This window comes from Puccinia triticina, chromosome 17A, assembly GCF_026914185.1.
Source record: "Puccinia triticina chromosome 17A, complete sequence".
Taxonomy (NCBI): Eukaryota; Fungi; Basidiomycota; class Pucciniomycetes; order Pucciniales; family Pucciniaceae; genus Puccinia; species Puccinia triticina.
In genome coordinates this window covers 3,950,430-3,975,523 of record NC_070574.1, presented here as the reverse complement: position 1 = coordinate 3,975,523, position 25,094 = coordinate 3,950,430, and the positions used below count along the sequence as shown (strand labels likewise).

Sequence of the window (25,094 nt, the reverse complement as noted above, 5' to 3'; positions counted from 1 at the left end):
TGGACTGAGATTCCTCGACTCCCCAGCCACGCCGCCATCCCTTCAACCTGGGCGTACAAGAAAAAGCTCGGCGCTGATAACCAAGTCACCAAGTATAAGGCTTGGATATGCGCTCAGGGATTCCGACAGACATATGGACTCAACTTCGAGATGAAGTATGCCCCCACCGGAAAACCATCGTCCTTGCGCGTTCTCCTTTCTCATGCGGTTGTTCACGGCTTCAAGATTCATCAACTCGATGTCAAAAGCGCTTTTCTCACCTGTGACCTTGACGAGACGGTTTTTATGCTTCCTCCCCCTGGGTACCGTTCTGGCGATAACATCGTGCTACACCTCAAGAAGGCCATTTACGGACTCAAGCAGGCATCTCTTGCGTGGTACAAGCGCCTCAGCAAGTTCTTAGTCACCATCGGTTTCTCTATCTCTCTAGCGGACCCTTGCGTCTTCTGGAGGACAAATCCCAGCCCACTTTGGATCTTCTCCCACGTCGACGATCTCATCATTGTTGGCACAGATCCCGAAGGCTTCAAAGACCAGATTCAAGCGGAGTTTTCCATCAAATATCTCGGTGATGCTTCGTTTCTCCTGGGCATGAAACTGGAACGGGTCGGTGATGGGTTCATCCTTCATCAGTCCCAATACGTCAAACGAAAAATCGTTGAATTCGACGTCACTCAGCTCCCTGTTGCCTCTTGCCCTCTTGACCCAAGAAAGCACCTAGCAAGCGCCTCTCCTCAGGACGTTGATCTTCTTCGCCCCCTCCACGTCAACTACCGAGCGCTCATCGGTTCGCTCAACTACTTGAGTATCCTGACCCGCCCGGACATTTCATTCGCGGTCAGCAAGCTCTTGCAATTTCTCGAAAACCCTGGACTGTCGCACTACTCAGCCGCCATTCAAGTGTTCTGATACCTCAAGGGTACTCCCGGTCGAGGGATCAGCTTTGCTTGCTCACAATCCTCTCCTCTGTTTTCATCGGTTGATGCGGATTGGGGTAACTGCCCGGACACTAGGCAATCCCACACTGGCTTCACCGTCACCTGGAACGGTCATCTTGTCTCATGGAAATCAACGAAGCAATGCACCGTCTCTCTCTCCTTGACGGAAGCCGAGTACAAGGCGCTCAATAACGCCAGCAAGGAGGTTGGATGGATGTCCAATCTCATGGCCGAGGTCTCTCTTGAACCAACTCGCCTCCCCTCCACCATATGCATTGACAACCGCGGTGCCATTGACCTAGCTCACAGCCAGATCAGCCAAAACAGCTTCCGCACGAAGCATATGGACCTTCGGTTACACTTCGTGCGAGAACTCATTCAAAACAAAGTCATCAAACTCAAGTTCGTTTCATCATCCAACAACTCCGCTGATTTCCTCACGAAACCGGTCGGCCGCAGCAAGATCACTCAGTCCCTGAAGACCCTCACCATGGATGCCTCCAGCATGGTTGCTTCGCGCTCCGAAGCACAAAGCACGGCAGACTGTCAGAGTTCTGGATCGGGACCCCCGAACAAGAACCTTGACCCGGCAACAACCCCTCTGACCACTCCAGCCATGACCGACAATCCTGAAGCAACCACCAGCCACACCATGACCAGTAAGTTCCTACATACCTCCCAATCCAACCAGACCGATGCCTGAACCGGTTCTGAAGACAAGCAACAGCCAAAACTAACACCCTTGCCTACCGTCTTGTACAGACGATGAAAGCATGGACGAAGACCCTGCCCCAACCGGTTGCGCCCTACCAGCTGTGGCGTTTCCCTCTTTTGTCTGGACCGGACTCATGTAATTGAGTTGCAAGCAGACCCTCAGCGTGTACGTTACCAAAGCAGATGTTCTACCTGCGTGATGAAGAATGGACATAAAAAGCTGACCACCTTCATCGCTTCTAGGCCATCCGACTCACTTTCTTCACGTTTCTTTCCTGCTCCTGCTCATTCATCCCAGACTCCCCCCAACTACTCCCACAGAACTCGTCGCGCTCCTGAATCGCTCCTCTTTCCAGTTGTTATCATCAGCTATCGTACGACGACCTTGCACCGTACCTCAGCCATCCCCTTTTCCTTAAAAGCCCATCACGCGCTACTCCTTTTCATACTCCATACACTTGTGCCATACTAAATTGTACCCTGCCCTTTAAGGTACACCACCAGTCTCCTCTTTTCTTTCTGCTTCACCATAAACTGTATGCCACTCGTGTCCTGACTTAATATGAAATAAACCCTTTAAGTCTTCCAATTCTCACACCAATTCATCCACTGAAGTCGTTCACCTTTGGAAATATGTCACATTAACAAATTATCTCACAACGATGAAGAAACAGAATGGAAGTCGGGGAACACTGCTCGTTTGAGAAGAGTAAAGGTTACCAATCGGTGATACTTCCGTCAGCCTCACTGCAGAGGCTGGTCTTGAGAAGTTTCGATTCAACATTGATGACTGGCTCAGTCGTGAGGACTGCGTCATCCCCGAGTTTTCCCGGAAGGTCGTACAGGTGCGGTAGTCTTTGACGAAGATGCAAAAGAACGTGTCGATTGATTTGCTCGAACTCTGGTTGATAGTGAAGAGGGAATAGGGGAGAACCAATTGCCAGAACGTTCAGCTTACTTATTTTAAAGTCTTCAGCGTCACAGGCGCAGAAACGTATGTAGGTTTTTTTATTTTTTTATTTTTTAAAGGAATACTAACCTAACAGAAACCCGTCGTGTCCATCCGTACTTTCAACAACAACCAGTCGGGCCGCGGGAATTGAATTAGCCAGTTCCTGCTGCTCAACCAGTGTGAAGAGACCGTCTGAATTGATTGCTACGACCAAAGCGCCGGGAGGAATTTTCAGCAATGCCGGTCCATCCTCACGACCATAATCGACGTCATGGCTGTCCAGTTTACGCGTGAGATGGATGTAGCAATTCGCATCGAATCGTCCAACGAACTTATCCCCTTGGTATCTCAAATAAGATTGAGCGGAAAATATTTGACATGGTGACTTAATTGCATACATTTCCGAATGCGCATTCTCGTTGGGTTTCTGTCGTTCTTGTGACGGTACAGCTTGAGATTGGAGGCGATGACCATCGTTGTGAGCTGTAAGTGCCTCCAAGGTGGCTTTCTCGATGAGCTGCTCTTGCTGGCTAGAAGTTTTGACGGCTGTGCCGTTGGAATTCCCAGTTGTTGGAGAGCTAGACGAGTTGGGCTTGGGTAGTACTTGCTTCCTACCAAAGCGAGATTCGAAGCTATCACGACTGCGATAAGTCAATAACGCGGCCATGCGTGCAGCTGCGAGTCCGATGGCCGGCGGATCGTCCTGATCATAGTATCCATCAAGATACTTCGGATCTGAGTATATCGACTGTCGTTGGGCTTCACCCCAGCTGATACCCCAGGCGGAGTGTCTAGGGCATGTAGCTATTGGTACAATATTGAGGACGTAGCCAGGTGGAGTACAGAGAGGCCATTCGAGGCAAGTCATGCCTCCCATACTCCCACCGATCACGACTGATACGGTCCGAACGCCGAAGTGATCTAGTAGGATTTTCTGGAGGTTGACATCGTCCCTCATGGTTGTGGAAGGGAACTCTGGGCCCCATCTCTTGCCAGTTTTGGGATTGATAGATACCGGTGAAGCGCTGCCATAAGGTGAGCCGAGGGCGTTGGCGCAGAAGATGAAGTAGCGAGTCGGGTCGAATACCAAGCCTGGGCCTACGAGCGGTCCCCACCAATCCTCGACATCAGCGGATCCTGTCAAAGCATGGCAGATCACCATGCAGTTCGTGCCTTCGGCATTCAATTTCCCCCAAGTGCGGTAAGCGAGTGGGACATCAGTCAAGAGTACTCCAGACGTGAGCTTGAACTGTGATACGAGGGCAATATTCTGGTTGGGTATCAGATAGGTAAACGGCGTCTGAGGTGATACCTGGGGGAAAGTGACTTGATCATCAACCACAATACATCAGTACCTGAAAGTATATCAGATGGAAGCTAGGATTTACTCACTGGTTATTCCTTCTAGCTGCATGTCCAACTCCGTGTGTGCTGAATCTCCGGTCACATTCCGGTTCGGTGCTCCAGTGATGTAGCCCCCGGGGGACCACGGACATCGGGTGTTTTACCCACCGATGGTTGATGTATGTATGAATTTGTATGGAAACAAGTACTAGACAAGACAAAATACAAACAAAAATATGCTGTAGAGCCTCCGCTCCCATGTCAGATTGTGTTTTTATGTATCGGTCCTGATTGCTTGTTTCTGAAGAACGAAATAAAAAGACAGAGATATTCACGTGAAATGAGATAAGCTGAGGAAAAAAAGAAAGGGAGAGGTATTTCAAGAGCCAAAATGAAATCTACAATAGTGAGACAAGGAGATGATTCAAAGATCGTGAAGTGATCAAAATCAGGTGAAGGGGCCCGAAGGCCGAAGGGGTAAGGGTCAATAAGAGGAGAAGGAGGGCTCAGGATAGACGTTATCGATCCAGCTCCGCAGTTGGTCTCGAGACTGATGATTCAAATTCTCAGAAGAACTCAAGCCCATGGTGTGTTTCATAGTTTGGATCGTCGGATTTGATGATGCTCGACACGCTTGCCGCTCGACATTTTCCCAATGTTCATGAATCTAATATTATTTTAGGCGGGGAGGTATGCAGTCATTGCTGAGTTGTGCATATTGATTTTAAAAAGTGGTAAGGATAAGGAGGGCGTGACTAGACCTGGGCTCGATAACTTCCATCTTTCATGAGTGCAGAGCGCTGAAGGGTGGTAAGTCTAAGGCGATTGCCCAATCCTTCAAGGTTAGCGGCGACGGTAGCAAGGCCGACGCCAGTTTTATTGATGGGAGAGAGGAGTTCTCTAGGAGGTTCGGAGATAACGGCCCACCAGGAGGCGATAAGGATGAGAGAAAAAAAGGCGGCTCGGAGAGAGAAGAGAGCCTCCCAGGTCGTCCGACGGTCGTTTACCGAAGCAGAAAGACTGAGGAAAAAGATTAATACGGAAAGTACGGCAGCTTCAACGGCGAAGTAGAAGATGCTCAGGAGAGCCAGTCGGGCCCGCCAGACCCGACGCTTCATCCCTCGCTGACTGGCCCCAGTGGTCATGATCCCGACGACAAGTAATACGGTGGCATATTGGAGAACGAGGCGGGAGAGGGTGAAGAAGAAATGGTCGGAGCCGTTGACCTTGCTCGACGGAGGCCGACACCAGCCGCAGTGAAGGAACGGATCTGGGCCGACGGTCGAGTAGACTAGCCGGGCATCGAGCGTGTTTAATTTTTGGATCAGTCGCGCCTGTTCGTACGGAGTCTCATTGATGCCCTTCGAGCGATAATACCGCTCCACAGAGCTCACCAGCGTCGTCGAGGGCACGTTCAGCAGCAGGTTCGTCTGGCGGAACGGGTTGCTCTGTCTCGGGTTCGTGCTCAAGAAGCGCACCCAGTGAGCTAGTAGAACGAATCCGAGGAAGAAAGTCTGTGGTCTCTGATATCGACGCGGCGGCGAAACTTCAGGCGCCCTCTTGGATGTGCTGACTGGGTTCGGATGAGAGGCTGGAGACTTCTTAAAGGGATCGCGAATGAATCGGAGGATGGCACGGATTCGAGACAATGACCCCTAGATGAAAGGGAAGCCGATGATCTGTTCAAGCAAGAAAACCCCGCGTCAGTTTAATGAGTCCTGGAGTTGAGGATTCGATGGTGCAGACCAGCAGAGTTTGCCAGGTAACGAGCGAGAGACCAAGGAAAGCCATTGGATAATTCGTTCGGTCGGTGCGTATAGGATGGACAATCACATTTTACTGGGCAGGTCGTGGAAAGAGTCCGTTCCGAGGCAGGCGACCCGGAGCCCTGGAGCTCAACATCGGCTCCGACGTAGCCCCCCTGGAGCCCGGGCAATGGCCAGTTTGCAGCGCTTCCCCAACCGGTCGGGCCCGAGCCGTCTCCAGCCTACTCAGGTGGAAAAAGTGTCTCCGGGACTCGTCAAGACCCGTCCGCACCACACGCTCCAGACGTTCTTGGCAGACAGTCCGGGCGACTCGCTGAGTCCCGGCGCGGGTGGCTCGTCGGGCCGTGTATTTTCTTGGTCTGCACTCCGATACAGAATCTGACACCGACATTGACCACGACTTTCGTCATGGTCTTTTTACATATTTCCTGGTCCCTCAAATGCTGGGTAGCTCTCTCGGATTGATTTCGGGATCCGGAACATGTAGGGAGAAATCCCTCGAGTTCGCTCAACCAGGTTTACCAGGAGTCTTGCAAGTCCATCCACTTTATACTAAATAACTAGTTCAACTCAGGTATCGCTTTCTTGTTATAACAGCGGCCGCCCCCATCATTATAAATTCAACTTTTCATAGAGAATACCGACACTTTCAGATGAATCACTGCCTCTTTCTTTGGCACTCTTGTGCCCTTCTTGCACTCTCAGGCGTTACGTTCAGCCAATCATCCAGAAATCCCTTGGGCACTCAGCCAGGAGGTTCATCTAACCAGACGAGCTTGGTGAGTTGAACTCATTTGATCCTCTTCGGATTCCTGGGAGGATTCCCCATGAGGAGCTGAAGAGATATATACTTAACTAATCTCTCTGGTAATCTGCCCGTCATTCAAAAAATCAGGCAGGCTCAGATGTCCATGCGGGTGTAGCTAAAACCTTCAACGTAGCTTTACACGACCCAACCGCAGCACTCGGCACGCCCGGGATGGAAATCGCAATAAATTGTCCGGCAGCAGTACGATGGAATGAAGAATACGCGAGGAATCTAACAATTCAAGGACCAACAGATGATGAAAAAGAACAAGCTTGGATTGTCTCTTACATGGCCCAACATCCCGACCAAACCCTATGGGAATTATTTACGAAAACACTGGGTGAAGACCTGCAGAAATGGGTCAACGGACCCAACCCTGTCGAAAAAGCGGCAGACGGCGTGGTTCATATTACGGCCGGAGTGATCGAGCAATTTATAACCATGATTTGGGCCGCCTTCAAGTGGGTCGTCAAGTTTTCCTTTCAATTCAAGAAGGAATGGCATCAGGTGCGTCTTGCGGGTCCTTCTGAGTTCTTTCTCAAAATCTTACCTGGACTCCCATATTTGAGGATACTGCCCCTAAACTATCACCGATTCGTGTGATTTTCATCTGTAAAATTCATAGGTCAAAAGCCTGGGTGCCGAATTGTGGGATGGTAAGATCAGTCATCACTTACCTATTCGAGCATCCAGTTGACCAATTAATTGTTGTTGAATGTTTCCAAAACCCAATTTTTTTGAAAAAATAAAAAGGGACCAAGATTGCAGCACATCTGTTTGCCCAAAGCCCAATAAACGGACTCAAAACGGTCACTGGTGGATTATTTTTGCATCTGTTATTACATCCAGAGGAATTTACAGCAGAGTCAATCCTGCTGGTTGGTGCTGGATTTAAAGTGATTTATTGGCTGATGGCTGGAATTGAGGCCCTTGGTAAGCAGATATGTTCTACTGACGCCATTCCACACCCGATGAATATAATGCTCGCGGCTAAAAGGAAAAAAAAACATCTCTTGCATGACGTCCCTAATCTAGCTGGGAGTTTACCACCAATCGTGGGGAAAGGATTAATGAGTGCTCTATGGTTCCTTCATTCATTGGACGACCCACTTTTAATCCTGACGCCAATTTTCACATACACGGCTCAAGCACTCCAGGCAGGAAAAGCCAGTATATTACTTGATGTAGCAAGTGAAGAGAATGGTGGTTTTACGTCTGACGATGGAAGTAAATCAGTCACTTTACCCGCCGCAACAGTATTACCAGCCTCAAAGCAATGTCCACTTTTGCCGCCGGATCTAGGCGCGCCACCCTTGACTTACGGCAATCTATGTCTCAGCCCAAACTCTAATCAAGTTAGAGAAATCATCTTTGGCACCCCAAAGCCTTCAAACAAAATGACTCGTGAAGAAAGATTAGAGGCCTTTAACCACGTCCAAAAGTTCTGGTGTTGCTACGGGCACAGCAAAACGAGTTCAATCCCCATTCCGGATGCTACAGCAAAACCAAAAAAGCTTGCGGGTGGGCGAGGCTGAAAATCCGACAGACAAAATTTTTTGCTTCAGCCCCGCCCCCTGTATTCTTCCAATTCTTCGCATCTTCCAGCCTCTTCGCCCTCGACCATATCCCATATCCCCTCCCACCTCCGCCATCGGAAATGCCTCCCAACCGAATCACTGCCAGCATGATTGGCTGGGATGAAGTCATCCCAGTTTAACTGGGATGCACTCAACCAATTTAAAATGGGTTGATCTTGACCAATGAAATATAAACCCAAGGGGGGTACCTTGGATTTATATTTCATCAGTTGAGATCACCCAAGTTTAATTCGGTTGAGTTCATCCCAGTTTAACTGGAATAACCTTAACCCAGCTAATTATGCTGGCAGTGAATCCCCCCCGCCGGACCCAACCACTGCCCAGCCGCCCCCAGCCGCCAGCCAGGAACCGATCCAGCAACCACCCAATTTTTTTTTTTTCACCGGTGAGTTGCCCCCCTTTTTCCGCATCCAAGATTGATCACTCACGTCCGCTCTGAAACTGCCCAGCCGCTGCAAGACTAGCCACCACCCAGTATTTCACCCGGCCCCCCAAAAAAAATCTTTGGTGAGCCCCCGTTTTTGCATCCTTTGACCGCTGGATCAACCACTGACGAGTGGTTGTTGCCACCCTCCTTGTCCCCAGCCCAATTTCGTAGTCGCTGCCTGATTCTCTTGAGTTTAGTTTTCTATTGTCCCCCCCCCCCCCGCCCCGCAAACTGTTGCAGACCCAAATTGTACCCCCAGACTATGTCAATTCCACCTTCCAACAAGTGATTCAGCGTCACCCGCCGGGTGGACCAGCTGCCGTTGGCCAATGTGCATGGCAAGCCGCAAGAGTCCTACCTGCTGCCGAGTCAGCCGCCTGACTCTCAGGTGCAGGCCTGCCGGTTGTTCTTCAAAGATGGCGACCCAGCGGCGGCAGAGAATTCCACGGAACCAACCGCGACCGCGCCTGCGCCCAACGGGAGCCAACCCGGCCCAGCAACTCCTGGCGCTCCCCATCAACCCGGCCGCGGGCCACCCTCCCCCCCAACTACCCGGGCAATAACCGTGGAGCATCATGTCTTCATGCGGACCCCCGCGGGCCAGCTAGCTCTCGCAAATCCAACTGCCCCCATTGCGTCAACCACAAAGATTTGGGAGCGGGTCATTCCAAAGGGCGAGGCAGTGCTGAAGACGGTCCTCCACCACGCCGTCTGGCCTGTTTTTAAGACAAACTACATCGCCGCAATTGATGCGACGATCCCCCTCCTTGCTTGCAAGGAAGAAGGCCTGCTCAAGTGGCAGGGGATTATCCTGAGGGACAAGGCGTACGGGAAGGCAATCAACGCCATGATCACGTCGCCCAAGGATTTTCGCGCATTTGTGGATGCGTTCCATGCCAACCTGTTGCGCAAGGTGTTGGTGAAGGTCTTGATGGCGGACCTGGCAAAGGTGGCAAAGGCCCTAGAGGTGGTAAGTCTGATGGTTCACCCTTTTCTCCTTCCCACCACTGGATCATGTAAGTCGCTAACGCGTATTGCACACGCTGACCTTCCCAGGAACGTGCGCAGTGCAATAGCTTGGAAATGGGCTGTGGGCCCAACGATACTCAATTGGTGTTGGAACGCTGTGGTGTGCCAAATCTGTTTCAAGTATCAAATTACATAAAGTGATGGTTGAATACATGAGAAGGAGATATATTCTTAGATTTATTATTGCATAATTAGATTCTGTAAGTCATTTAACCCCTAGTCACTCACTTGAACCACTAGGATAGCTCCCCTCAGTCAAAAGTTATTTTGTTTAAATGGTTTTCATCCAACATAAGTACATAGTATAGTAGTACATTGTTAGTACATAATATGGTATTAGAGCCAACCACAACTGGGTCATATTTTTTGTGCATATTCAATTAGATTTAGGGCTAGAACCACAAGTTGGCCATATTTGTATGCATATTCAATTAGACTTAGGGCTAGAACCACAAGTCGGCCGCCTTGTAGATAGACTATATAAGGAGCCCTTCCTCCCCCCTCATTTGAATTCAGCATGTGAATAGCAGCCACCAACCAACCAGTCACTCATTCATTTAACAGTGTGATCTCAAACATCCACTCACCCAACACCTGTGATCATAATCAGGTTCTTAAATAGCTTGTGTCATTGCACATCATCTGCATTGTTTGATCTAAGTCTGATAGAGCCTACTACACATAGTGATCTCTATCAAGGTTTTGCCACAACAATAAATAAATTTTGTTGTCAGAATCCTTGTGTAGTACAATAGAGGGGCAGGTCCTTCAAACCACCCGTAACATAAATATTGCTTAACTGCAAATGTCATATTTGTTATCTCCCCCTCACAGAACTGCCACCTTTCCCAAAGGAGTTCTCACAACGCAAAGCGACTTGGCTGGTCCATAATGTAAGCCCCTCCCCCATTGTGCTGTGAGGATCCGTGAGCATCGGCTGACTGGGTTTGTATTTGATCCAGCCAAATGCCGACTTGGTTGAGGGTGAGCGGTTGGCTGAGCGCATCCAGATTTGCGCAGAGCTGCAGCTCTATCTGAAGGGCAAATACGGCAGGAATGACAAGTCCCTACGAATCAAAAACCCGGCGGATCCCACAACCTCTATCCGCGTGACTCACGGCGGCTTGAGGTGTTGGAGTAGTGTAAGAGATCAAAGATCTCTTCACTGGGGACAGTCTTGAGTGGGCTCGAGGAGCACAATTTCTAGTACTTGGGGCTGTATTTCAATAGCTAGCTCGGAGAAGAATATAAAAGGTCCAGTCTTCTTCTCAGTATATACAATTCAGGAGGGAGCTGGGGAAAAGGGAAAAGGAGAATAAGGGGAAAGGAAATGCTCACCTAGCTCGGAGAAGAATATAAAAGGTCCAGTCTTCTTCTGCCGAGCTAGGAAGGCCCGGGGCAACAGGGATGATGAGTCCTGCTGCTTACATAAGGTGTGACATGTATTTCTTGTGGAGCCCGCGGTGCGCGGGGGCTTCACAAGTAGGTGCTTACTCCACAAGCTTGAGGGGGTAAATTTTGACCATCCCCCAGATGTCCCTGATCTATTCACCAAGGACCCGCGGCCGGCGCCCACTTTGGTCGAGTTGGCGGCGAAACAGACGGCTTGGCTTTATGCGCACAGGTCGGTCTTGACACCTTCAAGGCCTAATTCCGCGGGCAGTCCCTCTGCTCTGGCCGGCAAGCGCGTGCCATCATCCGTCTCATCTGGACCGCCAATCCTCCCAGGCGCATCTCACTCCAAAGTGGGCTCACCACTCAAGCAGGGCCACCTGGCTGCCGATCCGGCCATTCCCTCCAAATTCACGGAACCTGGGAAGGTGTCGTCAATTTTCACACCTCCCCGCCGATTTGCCCCGCCGCGCCCCGTGGCAACTCCAGCGGCCCAGGGGCGTTCAGGACCTCAACCCGGTATACAAAACACAGCGCTATCTAAGCCATTGGCCACCTCTGCGGGTGGCCGAGCAACGGCCACAGCAAGCCACCCAACAACCCCTACCCCGGCTGTGCGCAACACAGCTCCTGCGTGGGAGGCCGCACTGGTCCCTGAAGCAGAAAAGCTAGAGTCATTGGCCTTGGACCAAGAAGTCGAATTTGTCAGCCCTGCGACCAGGGCCCCCAGTCCCACAAGCTCTATCAAGCTCATGTCCCCGCCGGAAGGCCGAGATGCAGGTGTTCATCGCTCCCCGGCTTGAAAAGTTCCTCGAGGCCAAGCGGATGGCATTGCCCACACGATCAGCCGGTGTAAGACTCAAAAGGTGTCGTGAGACCCTTTTGCTGAATGGCGAAAGGTATGGATGAAGTGCAAGCTCTGCCTTTCTGTATATCAGAAAACAAGACCACCAAGGTAAGCTTGGCAATTTATTTTGTGATAGGATATGTTTGAAGATGAGATATATAAGAGGATTGTTTGTTGATGTCCAAGGTTGATGGGGTTACTGATGTATGAGTTAGGCGACGGTGACTTGATGTCTTAAGTGGGGCTTGAACCTAGGTCCTTGGCCTGGAGGAGTTCAAAAAGTGAGGAGTGCTGAGGGTGAGAGGGAGCTAAGCTCAACCAGGAGTGGAACCGGGGACTGGTTACTGGTGAAAGGTGTGTGACTGAGTGGTGATATAAATTCCAAAATAAAGTGTAAAAGATATGTGAAACTGAGTGGTGATAAGTGAGTAGGGGATATAGCACCAGGAAAAAAAAGTAGTCAGTTGATGACAACTGACATAACACAGCTCTGGTTTCAGCTCCAAAGCTACTCCATCTGCTAGTTCAGGGCTGGCTGGCACACAGCTCAGTGCCCATTTTGGCACAGCTGAAGCCTCTAGCTTGCAATTTTCACAAGCTGCTCCTCAGCTTTGTCTCAGGCAAAGCTGCTGCTCAGCCTTGGCCCAGGCCCAGCTGCCCCTCAGTCTTGGCACAGGACAAGCCACTGCTCAGCCTTTGCCTGAGCAAGAACGGGTGTTGATAGACACACACCCGTCCCCCGGAGGCAAGCCCTCGCCCACGCCCTTTGAAAAGGGCGTGTGGGACCGCACACCCTTGATAAAGGGCGAAAGGGCATGCACACCCCTGTATGGGCGTGCGAGGGCGTGCACGCCCCCACATGGGCGTTCACGGGCGTGCACCATGGCTCGTCGGGAGCTCCTCGGCGGGCAGATGCAAGTATACCTGCTCGCCGAGAGCCCCTCGGCGGGCAGTTACAGATACCACCTCGCCGAGAGCCTCTCGGAGAGCAGGTATACATGCACCTGCTCGCCGAGAGCCTTGCCTGCTCGCCGAGAAGGATAACTCTTGGCGAGCAGGTATACAAACACCTACCCGCCGAGCCTGCTCACCGAGAGCCCCTCGGCGGGCAGGTGCATGTATACCTGCTCGCGCAGAGAAATCCTCGGCGAGCAGGCATACAGATCCCACCTCGCCGAGAGCCTCTCGGCGAGCAGGTATACATACACCTGCCCACCGAGCCTGCTCACCGAGAGCCCCTCGGCGGGCAGGTGCATTTATACCTGCTCGCCGAGAGAAATCCTCGGCGAGCAGGCATACATATCCCACCTCGCCAAGAGCCTCTCGGCGAGCAGGTATACTTGCACCTGCCCGCGGAGAGGCTCTTGGTGAGCAGGCTCGGCGGGCAGGTGCATGTATACCTGCTCGCCGAGAGAAATCCTCGGCGAGCAGGCATACACCTCTCGGCGAGCAGGCATACACCTCTCGGCGAGCAGGCATACACCTCTCGGCGAGCAGGCATACACCTCTCGGCGAGCAGGCATACATATCCCCGCTCGCCGAGAGCCTTGCCTGCTCGCCGAGAAGGATAACTCTCGGCGAGGTGGGATCTGTATGCCTGCTCGCCGAGGATTTCTCTCGGCGAGCAGGTATAGATGCACCTGCCCGCCGAGGGGCTCTCGGTGAGCAGGCTCGGCGGGCAGGTATTTGTATACCTGCTCGCCGAGAGTTATCCTTGTCGGCGAGCAGGGATACATACACCATACCCGCCGAGGGGCTCTCGGCGAGCAGGTATATGTACTTGCGCCTGCCCACCGAGGGGCTCTCGGCGAGCAGGCACGGTGCACGCTTGTGCACGCCTATGTGGGGGCGTGCACGCCCTTGATAAAGGGTGCGCGGTCCCACACGCCCTGTTCGAAGGGCGTGGTCGTGGGCGTGCCCCCGGAGGACAGGTGTGCATTTATCAATGCCCGTTCTTGCTCAGGCAAAGGCTGAGCAGTGGCTTGTCCTGTGCCAAGACTGGAGGCAGCTGTGCCTGGGACAAAGCTGAGGATCAGCTCGTGAAAATTGCACTAGAGGCTGGATAGCCAGCTGGAGCAGGTGTCATGTCAGTTGTCATCTAGTGACTACTGATTTTTCCTGGTGTAGACTGCTGGATGGCATGAGTATCTGAGGGGGAATGTCCCCTGATGGGATCAGGAGAAAACAACTGGCAGGCAGAGGCCTTCTTATATAGACAATGATGAGGGAATTTAGCTCCAGGGGAGCAGCTTTGAGGAAATTTGGCTGGTGGGAAAGTACAACTGAGGGGATTTAGCTAGACTATCTACAATGTGTCCCTTTGATATGCAAACAAGATCATATATATTCATACAAGGATTTTCCAAGACCATAGGTATGCAAATGAGAAACAAACATATGCAAAGAGAAAATAGGAGGTGAGGACTGATAAAAGGAAGGAAGAAAAGTAATTCATGTGCCGTATGCATTATGCCAAGTATGGTAGCCAAGAGTTGAGTCTGTGTGTGAACCCACTCGGACTGGTGCGTGAAAGGGGTGATTTGCGTATCTTCTGATTCGGTAGAGATATGAGGGTGGTTTCAGTGGGTGACTAGGGGTTATTTTGGTCCTAGATTCCATTTCTGATGTCCATTTGGCTGTATCCTGAAGCGTTTTGTGAGTACACATAAAAGTTTGAATTTTTCTCCTACAAACACAGGAATAATGACCACACCGGCTTGAGTTGGCACAACCCAGGTCACCTCCCATGTTTCCTTGTACCCAAAAGGTGCCAACACCTAAATCCGACATGCTCAGCTTGAGCTCTTAGATTAGCAATTCTTCCCCAACCTCGCAACTCCAACTTAACAAAGCTGGCCAGCGATTAACAATGAGCCAGTTCCTAGACCTCTGCAATTTTGAGCCAGACGATCCCCTCCCACGCGGCTTGATCAAACTGGCCCACATTGGGAGGTAGGATTTATTCTTGGACACCAGCAACACGCAGCTCAGGCAACTCAACTTCCCACCCGCCATGGCATCCCAGCTCATTTAAGGAGCGCGCTGGTTAATTCCAACGCACGCAATCTCGCCCACCCCGGCCAAGTATATCCCTCCCGTGGCGCCCGATGTGGAACTCTCACGCAGGGCGTAAGCAGAGCTTGGAGGGGAAATGTCAAGTATCACAAAAATGACACACTACAAGGGTGCTTGAAAGGCTGCCCTCCTGTAATAAGCTTTAGGAGTACACTATAATTTTAGTGTGGCACAATCTTCTGAAGATTTTTAGTCTAAGTTATTTAACTTATTAAACCTTGTAGGTGTTTTGAGATTTGAGACAATTTGTTTGAAGAGGGCAAATTTAGAAGTGTTCAATTTTTAGAAGAGTTCAATATTTGAAGGGGGGGCAATTTATGAAGCTAATATTTTGAAGTGATGAATGCTTTATATGTAAATATATAAACTAGTGCAGACATGGGGAAAAAAGGAAACAAGAAGGGGCAAGGAAGGCCTCCTTTTATAGAGAAAAACACGTCTGAGAGTGGTTTTGTGATGTGTGAAATAATAAGCAGTGTGAAATAATAATAATAAAGCGTGAAAGAAGAATTTAATATAGTGTGAAAAGAAATAGCTACTTTGGGAAAGCTGTACCATGTGTAGTGAAAAATATACCACATTGGGAAGGTGTTGTGAAATAAAATACTCCTGGCTTTCACCCTAATTACTTAGACTAGATTTAAGCTTCTTAAGATAACCTGATTGGGAATTTATTATGTAGAGATGATCTTATCTGTGACGTGTGAAGACAGAAACCTAGTATTTAAGTATAGATGAAAAACCACCTAATGTGAGCGCTTTTGGATGAAGAAGTTTTACTAAAAAATGTGTGTAACATCTTAGAAAATTTGTACATTGTAATTTCCACGCTTTTAGAGTATGTATCTTGCTTTGAGTTATATGTAATATGTAATTTAAGGATATTTAAAGACTGTACCACGTTGATTGATCTTACCACATCCCCTCCCAAATTATTTGTCTGCCCTCAGACAAAATATAACTAAAGAGAAGATATAAAGAATTATAAACTAATACTATGTAATATTTAATTTCAAGGACAGGGCTGATCGAGAGTGCTGAAATTTTTGTGAAAGCTGGACGTAACAGATGTGATCATGGCGTGATCTCAACAAGTTGTACGCGCTGAATTGCGGTGTAGCTATCTGAAAAGTAAATTTGAGATAACTTGAATGTTGCGACTAGACTCAATCGTCAGAGAACTGCTCATAATCATATTTATCCCTTCATAAAATAGCGAAGTTGAATGGTCGATCTAATTCTTGCAAGTTTCAACGTTTTGTGATCCAACCCTAGTTTGAGTTCACACTGAAAACCTAATCTATCATCCTCCCTTTTTTGTATATAATCTTTTCAACCCCTCCAACCAGATACCCTCCTTTATCCTCCTTTTGGCTAATCATACCCTTTTGCCAAACAAACCCAGCATCCTCGTGAGTTTCCTTTTTTTTCAGATATTTGTCAAAGAAACGCCCTTAACCAGCAATTGTTTTGCTTTTATAGATTACTCGTTGCCGTATTTGCAGGTCAAGCTGAAATTGTATACGGATTGTTGGACATATTCACTCTCTTGTTTTCGTAGATAAAACACACGTTCTTCAATATCCATATCTGAAATACTGATCCCTCTTTTTGTTCTTCTTCCATGATTGCCTTTTAGAATAATAATGGATTGGCTATTTCATGTGCCTGAACACATCAATCCTAATATTTCAAGTCGTCATGCTGATTACCCGCTTCTTTCAATATTCACGCCGGCTTGTTCTCGACCAATCCCACAGCCAATCAACATTTGACCGCTCCAGTATTGAATATAAAAGCCGCACTTTGTTCCCTCTTTTAATCATCAAATAATCATCAAATCAGAACAAGACTTTTATACCACTCAAAGAAAAACTCCAAAAAATCATGTCGTACAAATCCCCCATCTACATCCCTAATACCTATACTACCAACGGTGCTCGTGCCGCAGAGATAGAAGCAACTATACAAATTCTTTCTCCAAACGGTATTAGCCCAACGTTTGAAGACTCCTTTTCTCAGACTGAATTAACGCTTTAGAAAAAGGCGTTCTTGAGGACATAATAACCTTCTGTCACAAAAACGTTCCTCGTAGCCGAACCGAATTATTAAACCAAGCTAAGATGTACATTAAAATATGTAACCGATTCGCCAAGGTAATCTTCTGTGTTTTGAACGTTCCTCTTTTTTTTTTGAATTCGACTGCTAAAGATCATAATAATTATTCTTTCTAGACCAATATTCATATTCCCGACCCAGTCGTTAAGCAAGAGGAACCTGCCGCGAGTGGTTCGGGATACAGTTCAGGCCATGGATCTGGTTCCAGGAACTCGGTTAATCATTAAGGTAGCCCGGTTTATTACGGAAGCCAAACTAGTAAGTTCAATTTTCCTGTTCTCTAGGATAAAAAGGTTTAACATGGGTGGCTGCATATTTTCTAGCCAATATCACGCCATTTAACCCTTCGAGTTCGTAGGATCCGCCCAAAAGTTGAGGTCGAACCCGGTAAGGCCCATTCCACTTATTTTCAAACAATTTTCCCCACTGGGAGTCTAGACTTTTATTATAAACTAAAACTAGTTGATTTTTTTCTAGCGGTTCTTGTGGTTTCTTTCTATTATTCCAGAAATTAACCAAATCCTGTCTAGTTTTTATCATACGCGAATGTGCTCTTTGTAAAACCGCATCTCTTTGCCGCAATTGATTTACCCGTGCTTCAAGAAGTTCTTGAGTAGTTTTAACATTCCACCAATTGTGCCCTAAATAAGTTTTGAATTCTAAGTCAACTGGTAAGATAGCCTGCTGGCCAAAAACTAGTTCAAATGGAGAATATCCCGTAGTACGTTTGACTGAGATACAATCCGCAAAGAGGACTAAAGGAAGAAAGCTTCGCCATTTCTTGCCTTCCGTCCCACATAGCTTCACCAAAGTATCTTTAATCGCCTGGTGTCCTCGTTCAACCATCCCATTCGCTTCCGGGTAGTACGGCGTTGTAACCCTAACTCTAATTCCAACTTCTTTAAGAGATTCTTGAAATTGAGCTCCAAATTCACTCCCTCCATCCACGACGACCGTCTGCGGCGCTCCATACCGATTGATCCAATTTTCATGAAACCAGGTAGCTATTTTCTTTGCTTGAATTTTCTCTAATCCTACCGCTTCAATCCAACCTGATAAATCATCTTGAGCAATAACTAAATACTTCCATTTTCCAGCCTTTATATGGACCGTATCTAGACTAACTCTACCGAAAATGGTTGATTCTCCTGTTGGTTTCTTTTCTTCTGAAGGTAAATTTTTTCCTCTCTTCTGACAGGACTTGCAAGACTGAACCCAACGTTTAACTACTTTCTTTAGATTTGGCCACCAGAACCGTAGTTTAATTTGACAATATGTTTCTTCAGTTCCACAATGACCAAGGCTTTTGTGTAAACCTTCAAGTATTTTTTTTTGAATACCAGGTACTGTGACAACGACTTGCGAGAAGGGCTGACTCTTTTTATGTAAAATACCATTAGAAATGAAGAAAAACTGTGAGTTTTGAATCATTTGCTTAAAGTCTTCTACCTAACATCCGGCGCACAATTCATAGTTGTAAGATAATGTTCCAAACCCTTCCAAAATCCTTCTTGCAGATTCTCAACCTCCCCTCCCAACTTTGCTGTTGTCCCCAATAGCTGAACAGAAAAGGCGGTCTTTGTTCCAAATCCCGGATGAGGTTTAACCCATTCAATATCTTCATCAAAGTCTTCTCCTTCTTCATCCCAATCCGGTGGTCATTGTGATAGCCCATCCGGTCCAAGAAAATCTTTAGCTGGTACGTGAAGTAAATCATAAGAAAATAATTGAATATAGGCTATCCAACAATTCATTGGTGCATTAGGTAGAGATGGATTATTTATCATCCCAATTAAACATTTGGCGTCTACCCGTAATTCAAAGTGCTGACCCCATAAAATTGTCTCTAACTTCTATAAAATTTTAGAGACACCGCACAGTTCAAGCTTTGATTGCGAGTATTTGGACTCTTGTGGCGAAAAGACGACAGATTCATAAATAACTGGACGATCATGCCCACTAGTATCTTCTTGAGTAAGAATAGCACCCGCTGCAACCGAGCTGGAATCAATTGAGAGCTTAATGCTTCCAGCGCTTTCGCCATAATCTAGCTTCTTGAGTGTAATGTCTTTTCCTACAATTTCTTTTAACTTTTCGAAAGAGTTTTGACAATTGTCTGACCATTCCCAGTCAGAATTTTTCCAGGTTAATCGACTAAGTGGTGCCGCAATCGTTGAGAAATTTCTTATAAACATTCCGACATAAACGCATACGCCAAGAAATCCGCGAACTTCCGTTACAGATTGTGGCGTCGGCCAGCTTTCAATTTTGTTCAATTTCTTTGTTGAAATCCAACTTCCTTCTTTACAAACAACATGGCCGACTAAATCCAACGCTGGTACACAACACACGAATTTATTTGCGGAAATCGTGAGTCCAGCCTCCTCTATTCGAAATAAAATTCATTCTAAAGTAATAGCATATTCAAAAATAAATCTACAAATTTTTGGATTTTCTGATAAGCTTTCATTATTATAATCAGTTTCCGGACCCATAATACCACCATTGTCTATAAAAATTCCAGCATTTCGAGGGATTTTGTCTTGCAAAATCCATGCCATTTGCGCTTGGTATACGGCAACAGAATTCGTTGCTCCTTGAGGTAATCTAGTGAGTTGAAATCTTCCTAACGGTGTTTAAAAAGTAGTTAATTGTCTTGATTCTGGAGCTAACTGCCTCTCATCATACCCTCCCATGATATCGCCTAAACCATAACAGGCACGTCCCGTAAATGAATGAATTGAATCTTCTGGCATTGGAGGTAGCCCTGCATCTTTAATAGTAACTTGATTTAGCTTCTGTAAGTCATGAACTATGCGTAATTTACCATCTTGCTTTTTTATACAAAAGATAGGACTCGAATAAATTGAAGAAGATTGCTCATAAAGCCCGGTTTTTATTCTTTCTTGAACTAGTTTGATAAACTTCTCTTTGATAGGGCCAGGAATTGGAATAGGACAAATTTGCCACGGCTCGTGTGATATTACTGGAATTACGTATGGTTTGCCGTATGAATGCTTGAGTAAGCCTTGTTCTGTTTCATCAAAAGCTAAACAATTCTGTCGTAAAATTATGAGATTATAAAATAAATTTAGTTCCTCGTCTGATAGAAATCCAGGCGGTCCGAAGTTTATCACTTTAAGTCGTTCTAAAGTAACCTTATTAGTTGGTTGAAACCTAGGTGGATTTGGTATTAATGGGGTAATAGAAGGATCCCGCAAAAGAGGCGGTCTCATTAACGGTGGGTTAACTGAAATAGGCATTGGAATATTTATAGGTTTAATCTTTTTTGCTACTGATTTATATTTAGAAGCTAAAGAAAATTTTTGATTCCCCGGAAGTTCGTCTAGTTTGCGTAGTCAAAGCCCGGGGTCTGGTCTAAAAAATCCCGTTCTACCATGTGGGTCGGAAGTTCAGTTTCCCACTTATGATTCTTTGGAAGCATAATTGGTACTAAATAAGTTCGCCCTTTTTGATCTAGTATAGCTAAAGATTCTCCTCCCTCCGTGTTATATTTCATTGTAGCCGCAACATCGATCAAGAACGGTTTCCCTAGGATAAACTGGACCGCCCCTCTGTTAGGGTCAGTCTAGGGGAGGGGCTCGGTTCTGGGTCTCCTGGTGAAGTAGATAGATTGCTGGATGGGGAGAGTGTGATGATCTCTCCCCGGTTCCCCTATGTGCATGGGGACTGTGACATGTAAGTACAACTGTAACATGTCCCTGAGGAGGCTATGGCGCGCGGGCGCAGCTCATAACACTACCCCGCCCTTAACGCCCAAGCCCCCGGCTCTGCGCTCTATCCTAGGTAGCATTAAAAAACCACGTGGGTAAAAAAGCTGAACCTGTCATTTAAACCGCCTTCCCCTCTTGTGCCGGTCCGTCGCGTGTGGGAATTTTTTCTCAAAATCTTCAATCAGCTCCTTGCAGTTGATGAGGTTGCCTTCAGGTTCCCAAGAGTTTGATTCCGGTCCGTATCCCCTCCATCCAATGAGATATTCGCGCCTCTTCCTCCTCTTTTGACAGTCCAGAACCTCCTCCACTTCCCACTCCTCTTCGCCCTCGATTATCACTGGTGTAGGTTGGGCCGCTTCGCGTCCTCCGATCGCGTCCGCTTCGAATCTCCTAAGCAAAGAGACGTGGAAGGTGGGGTGTACCCCTTGCATTGAAAGAAGCAATGTTAGTTTATACACCAATGGTGACACTTTAGATGTAATGGGAAATGGCCTTAGCCACCGATGGGAGAGTTTGAGACTCGGCCGAGTCGTCGAAATGTTTTTGCTGTTGAGCCAGACTAAGTCCCCAATTTTCCAGTCCGGCGTCTTTCGGACCTTCTTGTTGAACTGAGTTTTCATTGAGGATTGCGTCTGTTCCAGCGCTGATTTGAGTTCTGTCTGGACTTCAGCTATCGTCTGTAGTCTGGCCGCCACCGCCGGTACGCATTGCTCCGAAGAGGGTATTCCGCCGTAAGTCAGGTCGAAACCATAATTTGCTTTGAAGGGGGACATCCCGGTGGATGTATGCTGGTTGTTGTTGTATGCAAATTCGGCCATTGCCAGAAGTGGCTCCCAATCATCCTGCCAATATCCCACGAAGTGCCGTAAGAACTGCTCTACCGCTTTGTTCACTATTTTGGATTGGCCGTCAGTCCGTGGGTGGTACGCTGTCGATGGGCATAGCCGGATCCCCAACCGCTTGCTTAGTTCACGCGTGACCTGAGAGATGAAAATGCTTCCCCTGTCCGACGTGATGGTTTTAGGGGTTCCATGCAGCCTCCAAACGTGGCGGAGCATCAGATCTGCTAGCGTTTCTGCTGTCGTGTCCTTGCGGCATCCGATAAAGTGGCTCATTTTCGTCAATCGGTCTACAACCGTAAGGATGCTGTCGCAGTTGTTCGAGAGGGGTAAGTCCGTTATGAGGTCATAAGAAATATCGGTCCACGGGCCTGCCGGTATAGGGAGGGGTTCTAGTGTCATGAAGGGCTTCTGGGTTGAGGACTTAACCCTTTGACAGGACCCACATCCGTCTACGTACTGGTGGACGAATTTCTTGATCCCTGGCCAATCAAAGCATCGGCGTACTAGGGCGAGTGTCTTTGATCTTCCGGGGTGGCCCGCTAATCGACATTTGTGACGACTCCGTAGGATCGCTCTCTTGAGCTCGTCATTTGCCGGTACTTGTATCACCCCCCTCTTGTACACCACGCCGTACTTTAACACAAGTGTTTGGCCTTCAGGTCGATTGTTCCTCTGTTGTCTGTCGACAAGTTCGGTCAGCCAAGGGTCAACGCGCGTTGCATCACGGATTCCACTTATCAGCTCAATATCCGTTAGAATTTCCGGTGCGGCCCCCTCGCTATCCGCCGTCGTGTCTTCAAGTCCCAGAACATCCACCTCAAACCAATGTCCCGCGTCCTCTAAATCCACCGATTTGTCCTCAAACCACGTGTCGAACGCCGCCACTTCTGCAAACGTTTCGGGTGTGATATTTTCTGGTCGTAGCAGCTGTCCAAAACTTAGCTTGTTTGCCTTTGACGGCGCCAGATCGGGTCGTCTGGACAGCGCATCGGGTTTTGCTGCCTGTCGTCCTGGACGGAAAACAATGTCGAAATCAAAGCACCCTAATGTCTCCGCCCATCTTGCCTGGTGTCGAGTCAGTTGTTTGGTAGTCATAAAACTTTCCAGGTTACGGTGGTCTGTGTAGACAATAGCCTTCAGTCTGTTAGGGTTACCTTTGAGGTAATGGCGCCATTCTTTGAAAGAAGCCACTATCGCTAACCACTCCTTGTCGAAAATTTCGTAATTCCGCTCCGCCTGTATCAATGACCGCGATAGGTAAGCGACCGGGTGAAGGAGGTTGTCTTTGGTACAGACTTGCGACAGGACCGCGCCGAGGGCGAAGTCAGAGCAGTCGCACTCCAGCACAAACGGTTGGTACGGGTCGGCTATCTTCAAGATAGGGGCCGTGGTAAAAGCCGATTTTAGAGCATCAAACGCGGCCTGACAGCGCCCGTCCCATACAAATCGTGTGCCCAGCTTGGTCAAATCGTGCAGTGGACGTGTTGTTCCTGAAAAGTGATCTATAAAACGGCGGTAAAAATTGGCGAAACCTATGAACCGTTGTAGCTTGGTTACATTCGCGGGCTCCGGCCACTCCGTCACAGCCTTGACCTTCGTCGGGTCCATCCTCAACCTGTTGCAAGATATCAGTAGGCCTAAATATTCGACTTCCCCTCTCGAGAATTCACATTTTTCGGGTTTTAGCCATAAATTGTGTTTGCTCAGTATGTCCAGAATACCGCTAACCGCTGCTTCGTGATCGGAACCTTTTTGCGTGTAGATCATAATGTCGTCTAGATAAGCCGCGGTGTCCTTGCCGATTCTACCCAATAGTATATCCTGCATAAAATATTGGAAGAATCCTGGCGCGCCCGTTGGTCCGAATGGCATTGTCAGCGGCGCAAACTGGCCCGCACGACATATGAATGCGAGCTTGTCTTCGTCCCCTTTGGCCACCCAAAGATTGCCATATGCATTCCTGAGATCTAACTTTGTGAATGTGTCCGCGTCTAAGAGGCTATCAACCAGATCCATTGTAAGGGGGAGTGGATACTTGTTCTTGATCGTGACTGCATTCAGCTTCCTGTAATCAAAGCAGGGCCGCAGATTGCTGTCTTTCTTTCCGGTAAATAGCACCGGCGCCGCCCAAGGGGATGTAGTACGCCGTATGGTGCCGTTATGTAGACCCTCCTTGACCAAGGTGTCTAGTGCCTCATTTTCTGCGGGTGATAGCGGGATGATGCGGCTCGCCTGAGGAGTCGCGCCCGGTATCAGGTCCACCCGGAAGTCGTACTTGCGGCGAGGCGGGAGTCTTTGCGATTCTGACTTGCGGAACATCCCCAGGTATTGGTGGTACCGTTTTGGGACCAGCTCCTCCGCCGTCCGTTGCGGATCTGTCCTTTTTGTTTGGGCCGCTAGATGCGCTAAGGTCGACCAAGATGTCTTTGCCGTCGCGACGTGGGTTTGGTCGGAAAGTTCTGAAAGGGAGGTCCGCTTGCCAGATATTCTTAACACTAAGGGAGAAGAGAAACGCGCCGCGGACTCACATCGCGGGGGTGTTTTACCGCACGTAGTGCGCACCCCCTCGTCAAATACCCTCGCTTGCCTCCCCGTTGCTGGAGGTGTTTGTCGGGCAAGACAAAACCGCTTTGGCGGCCGCGACGTGATCCGAGTCCGGGTGTTCTGGGTGCTCCCGGAAGCGGCGCCCCTTCCAGTCGATCATATGTCCGTATTGGCGAATCCAAGGCATGCCCAGGATTCCATCATAGGAATCCTTCAGTCTAGTGACTATAAAAGTTGTTGGAGTTTGGTCGTTGTCAAGTCTTAAGTCTATCTCTCGAGAAGTCCTGCTCCTCAATCCGTCGAATCCTGAGATGGTTCTCTCACTCGACGTTGGTCTGCACCACAGACCGTGTTTGTCTATGAAGTTGTCACTCATGACGCTGTGGGTGGCACCCGAGTCAATGAGGAATGAGGCGCGGTGGGTTGTGGCTCTGAGAAGATTTGTAGTATTAATTACTAAAGAGAGGAACATTCGGGGATCTGAGGTATTAAGAGGGGCAATACTACTCGTTCCAAGTTCTGCTACTACAGTATCCCTGATGCTCGGGGGAGGCACAACCTTCACTCCCGAGCATCGCCATTTTTCGACTCTTCCGCCCGCCCAGCGCTCTCGCTCGTCCCCTGTCCCGTGGTCAAACGTCGAATTTGCTCTTCCAACTTGGCGATTTGGACTGCCGCCTTCCCTTTCCCTTTAAACTTCTTTGGGCACTCCCTCGCGATGTGACCCTTGTCGCCGCAAAAAAAACAGAGCCCGGATCTCATCATTTCGGCCTTTTCTTTGGCTGAGAGTTGCCCGCGCATTGCCGACAGGTCCATGGCGTTAGGGTCGGGTGTCGGGCCAGGGTCAACAGTGGTCATATTGGCACCGTTGATTTCATTGTCAATTTTCAACGCGAGATTACTGAGATCGGCCAGCTGATTGAAATGGACTCGCGCGAGGACTAGGGCTAGCCATATGTCTTTCTT

The 25,094-nt window shown here is 48.5% G+C and overlaps 3 protein-coding genes across 3 annotated transcripts; 1 reads left to right on the top strand and 2 right to left on the bottom strand.

Moving 5' to 3' along the window:
* Positions 1 to 2,368: 2,368 nt before the first annotated feature.
* On the bottom strand, positions 2,369 to 4,018 carry PtA15_17A385 (uncharacterized protein; the record flags this gene model as incomplete). The annotated part of the gene is made up of 3 exons (XM_053164496.1): positions 2,369 to 2,553; positions 2,692 to 3,930; positions 3,997 to 4,018. The coding sequence occupies 3 exons, from the start codon at positions 4,016 to 4,018 to the stop codon at positions 2,369 to 2,371; spliced, it is 1,446 nt and encodes a 481-aa protein (XP_053028458.1).
* Positions 4,019 to 4,432: 414 nt separating this feature from the next.
* Positions 4,433 to 5,739, bottom strand: PtA15_17A384 (uncharacterized protein; the record flags this gene model as incomplete). Its single annotated transcript, XM_053164495.1, has 3 exons — positions 4,433 to 4,615; positions 4,710 to 5,603; positions 5,695 to 5,739. The coding sequence occupies 3 exons, from the start codon at positions 5,737 to 5,739 to the stop codon at positions 4,433 to 4,435; spliced, it is 1,122 nt and encodes a 373-aa protein (XP_053028457.1).
* A 628-nt stretch (positions 5,740 to 6,367) lies between these two features.
* On the top strand, positions 6,368 to 16,451 carry PtA15_17A383 (uncharacterized protein; the record flags this gene model as incomplete). The annotated part of the gene is made up of 7 exons (XM_053164494.1): positions 6,368 to 6,493; positions 6,610 to 7,029; positions 7,148 to 7,178; positions 7,276 to 7,455; positions 7,558 to 7,971; positions 16,296 to 16,302; positions 16,373 to 16,451. 7 exons carry the CDS (start codon positions 6,368 to 6,370, stop codon positions 16,449 to 16,451), a joined length of 1,257 nt encoding a protein of 418 aa, XP_053028456.1.
* Between the last annotated feature and the right edge of the window lie 8,643 nt (positions 16,452 to 25,094).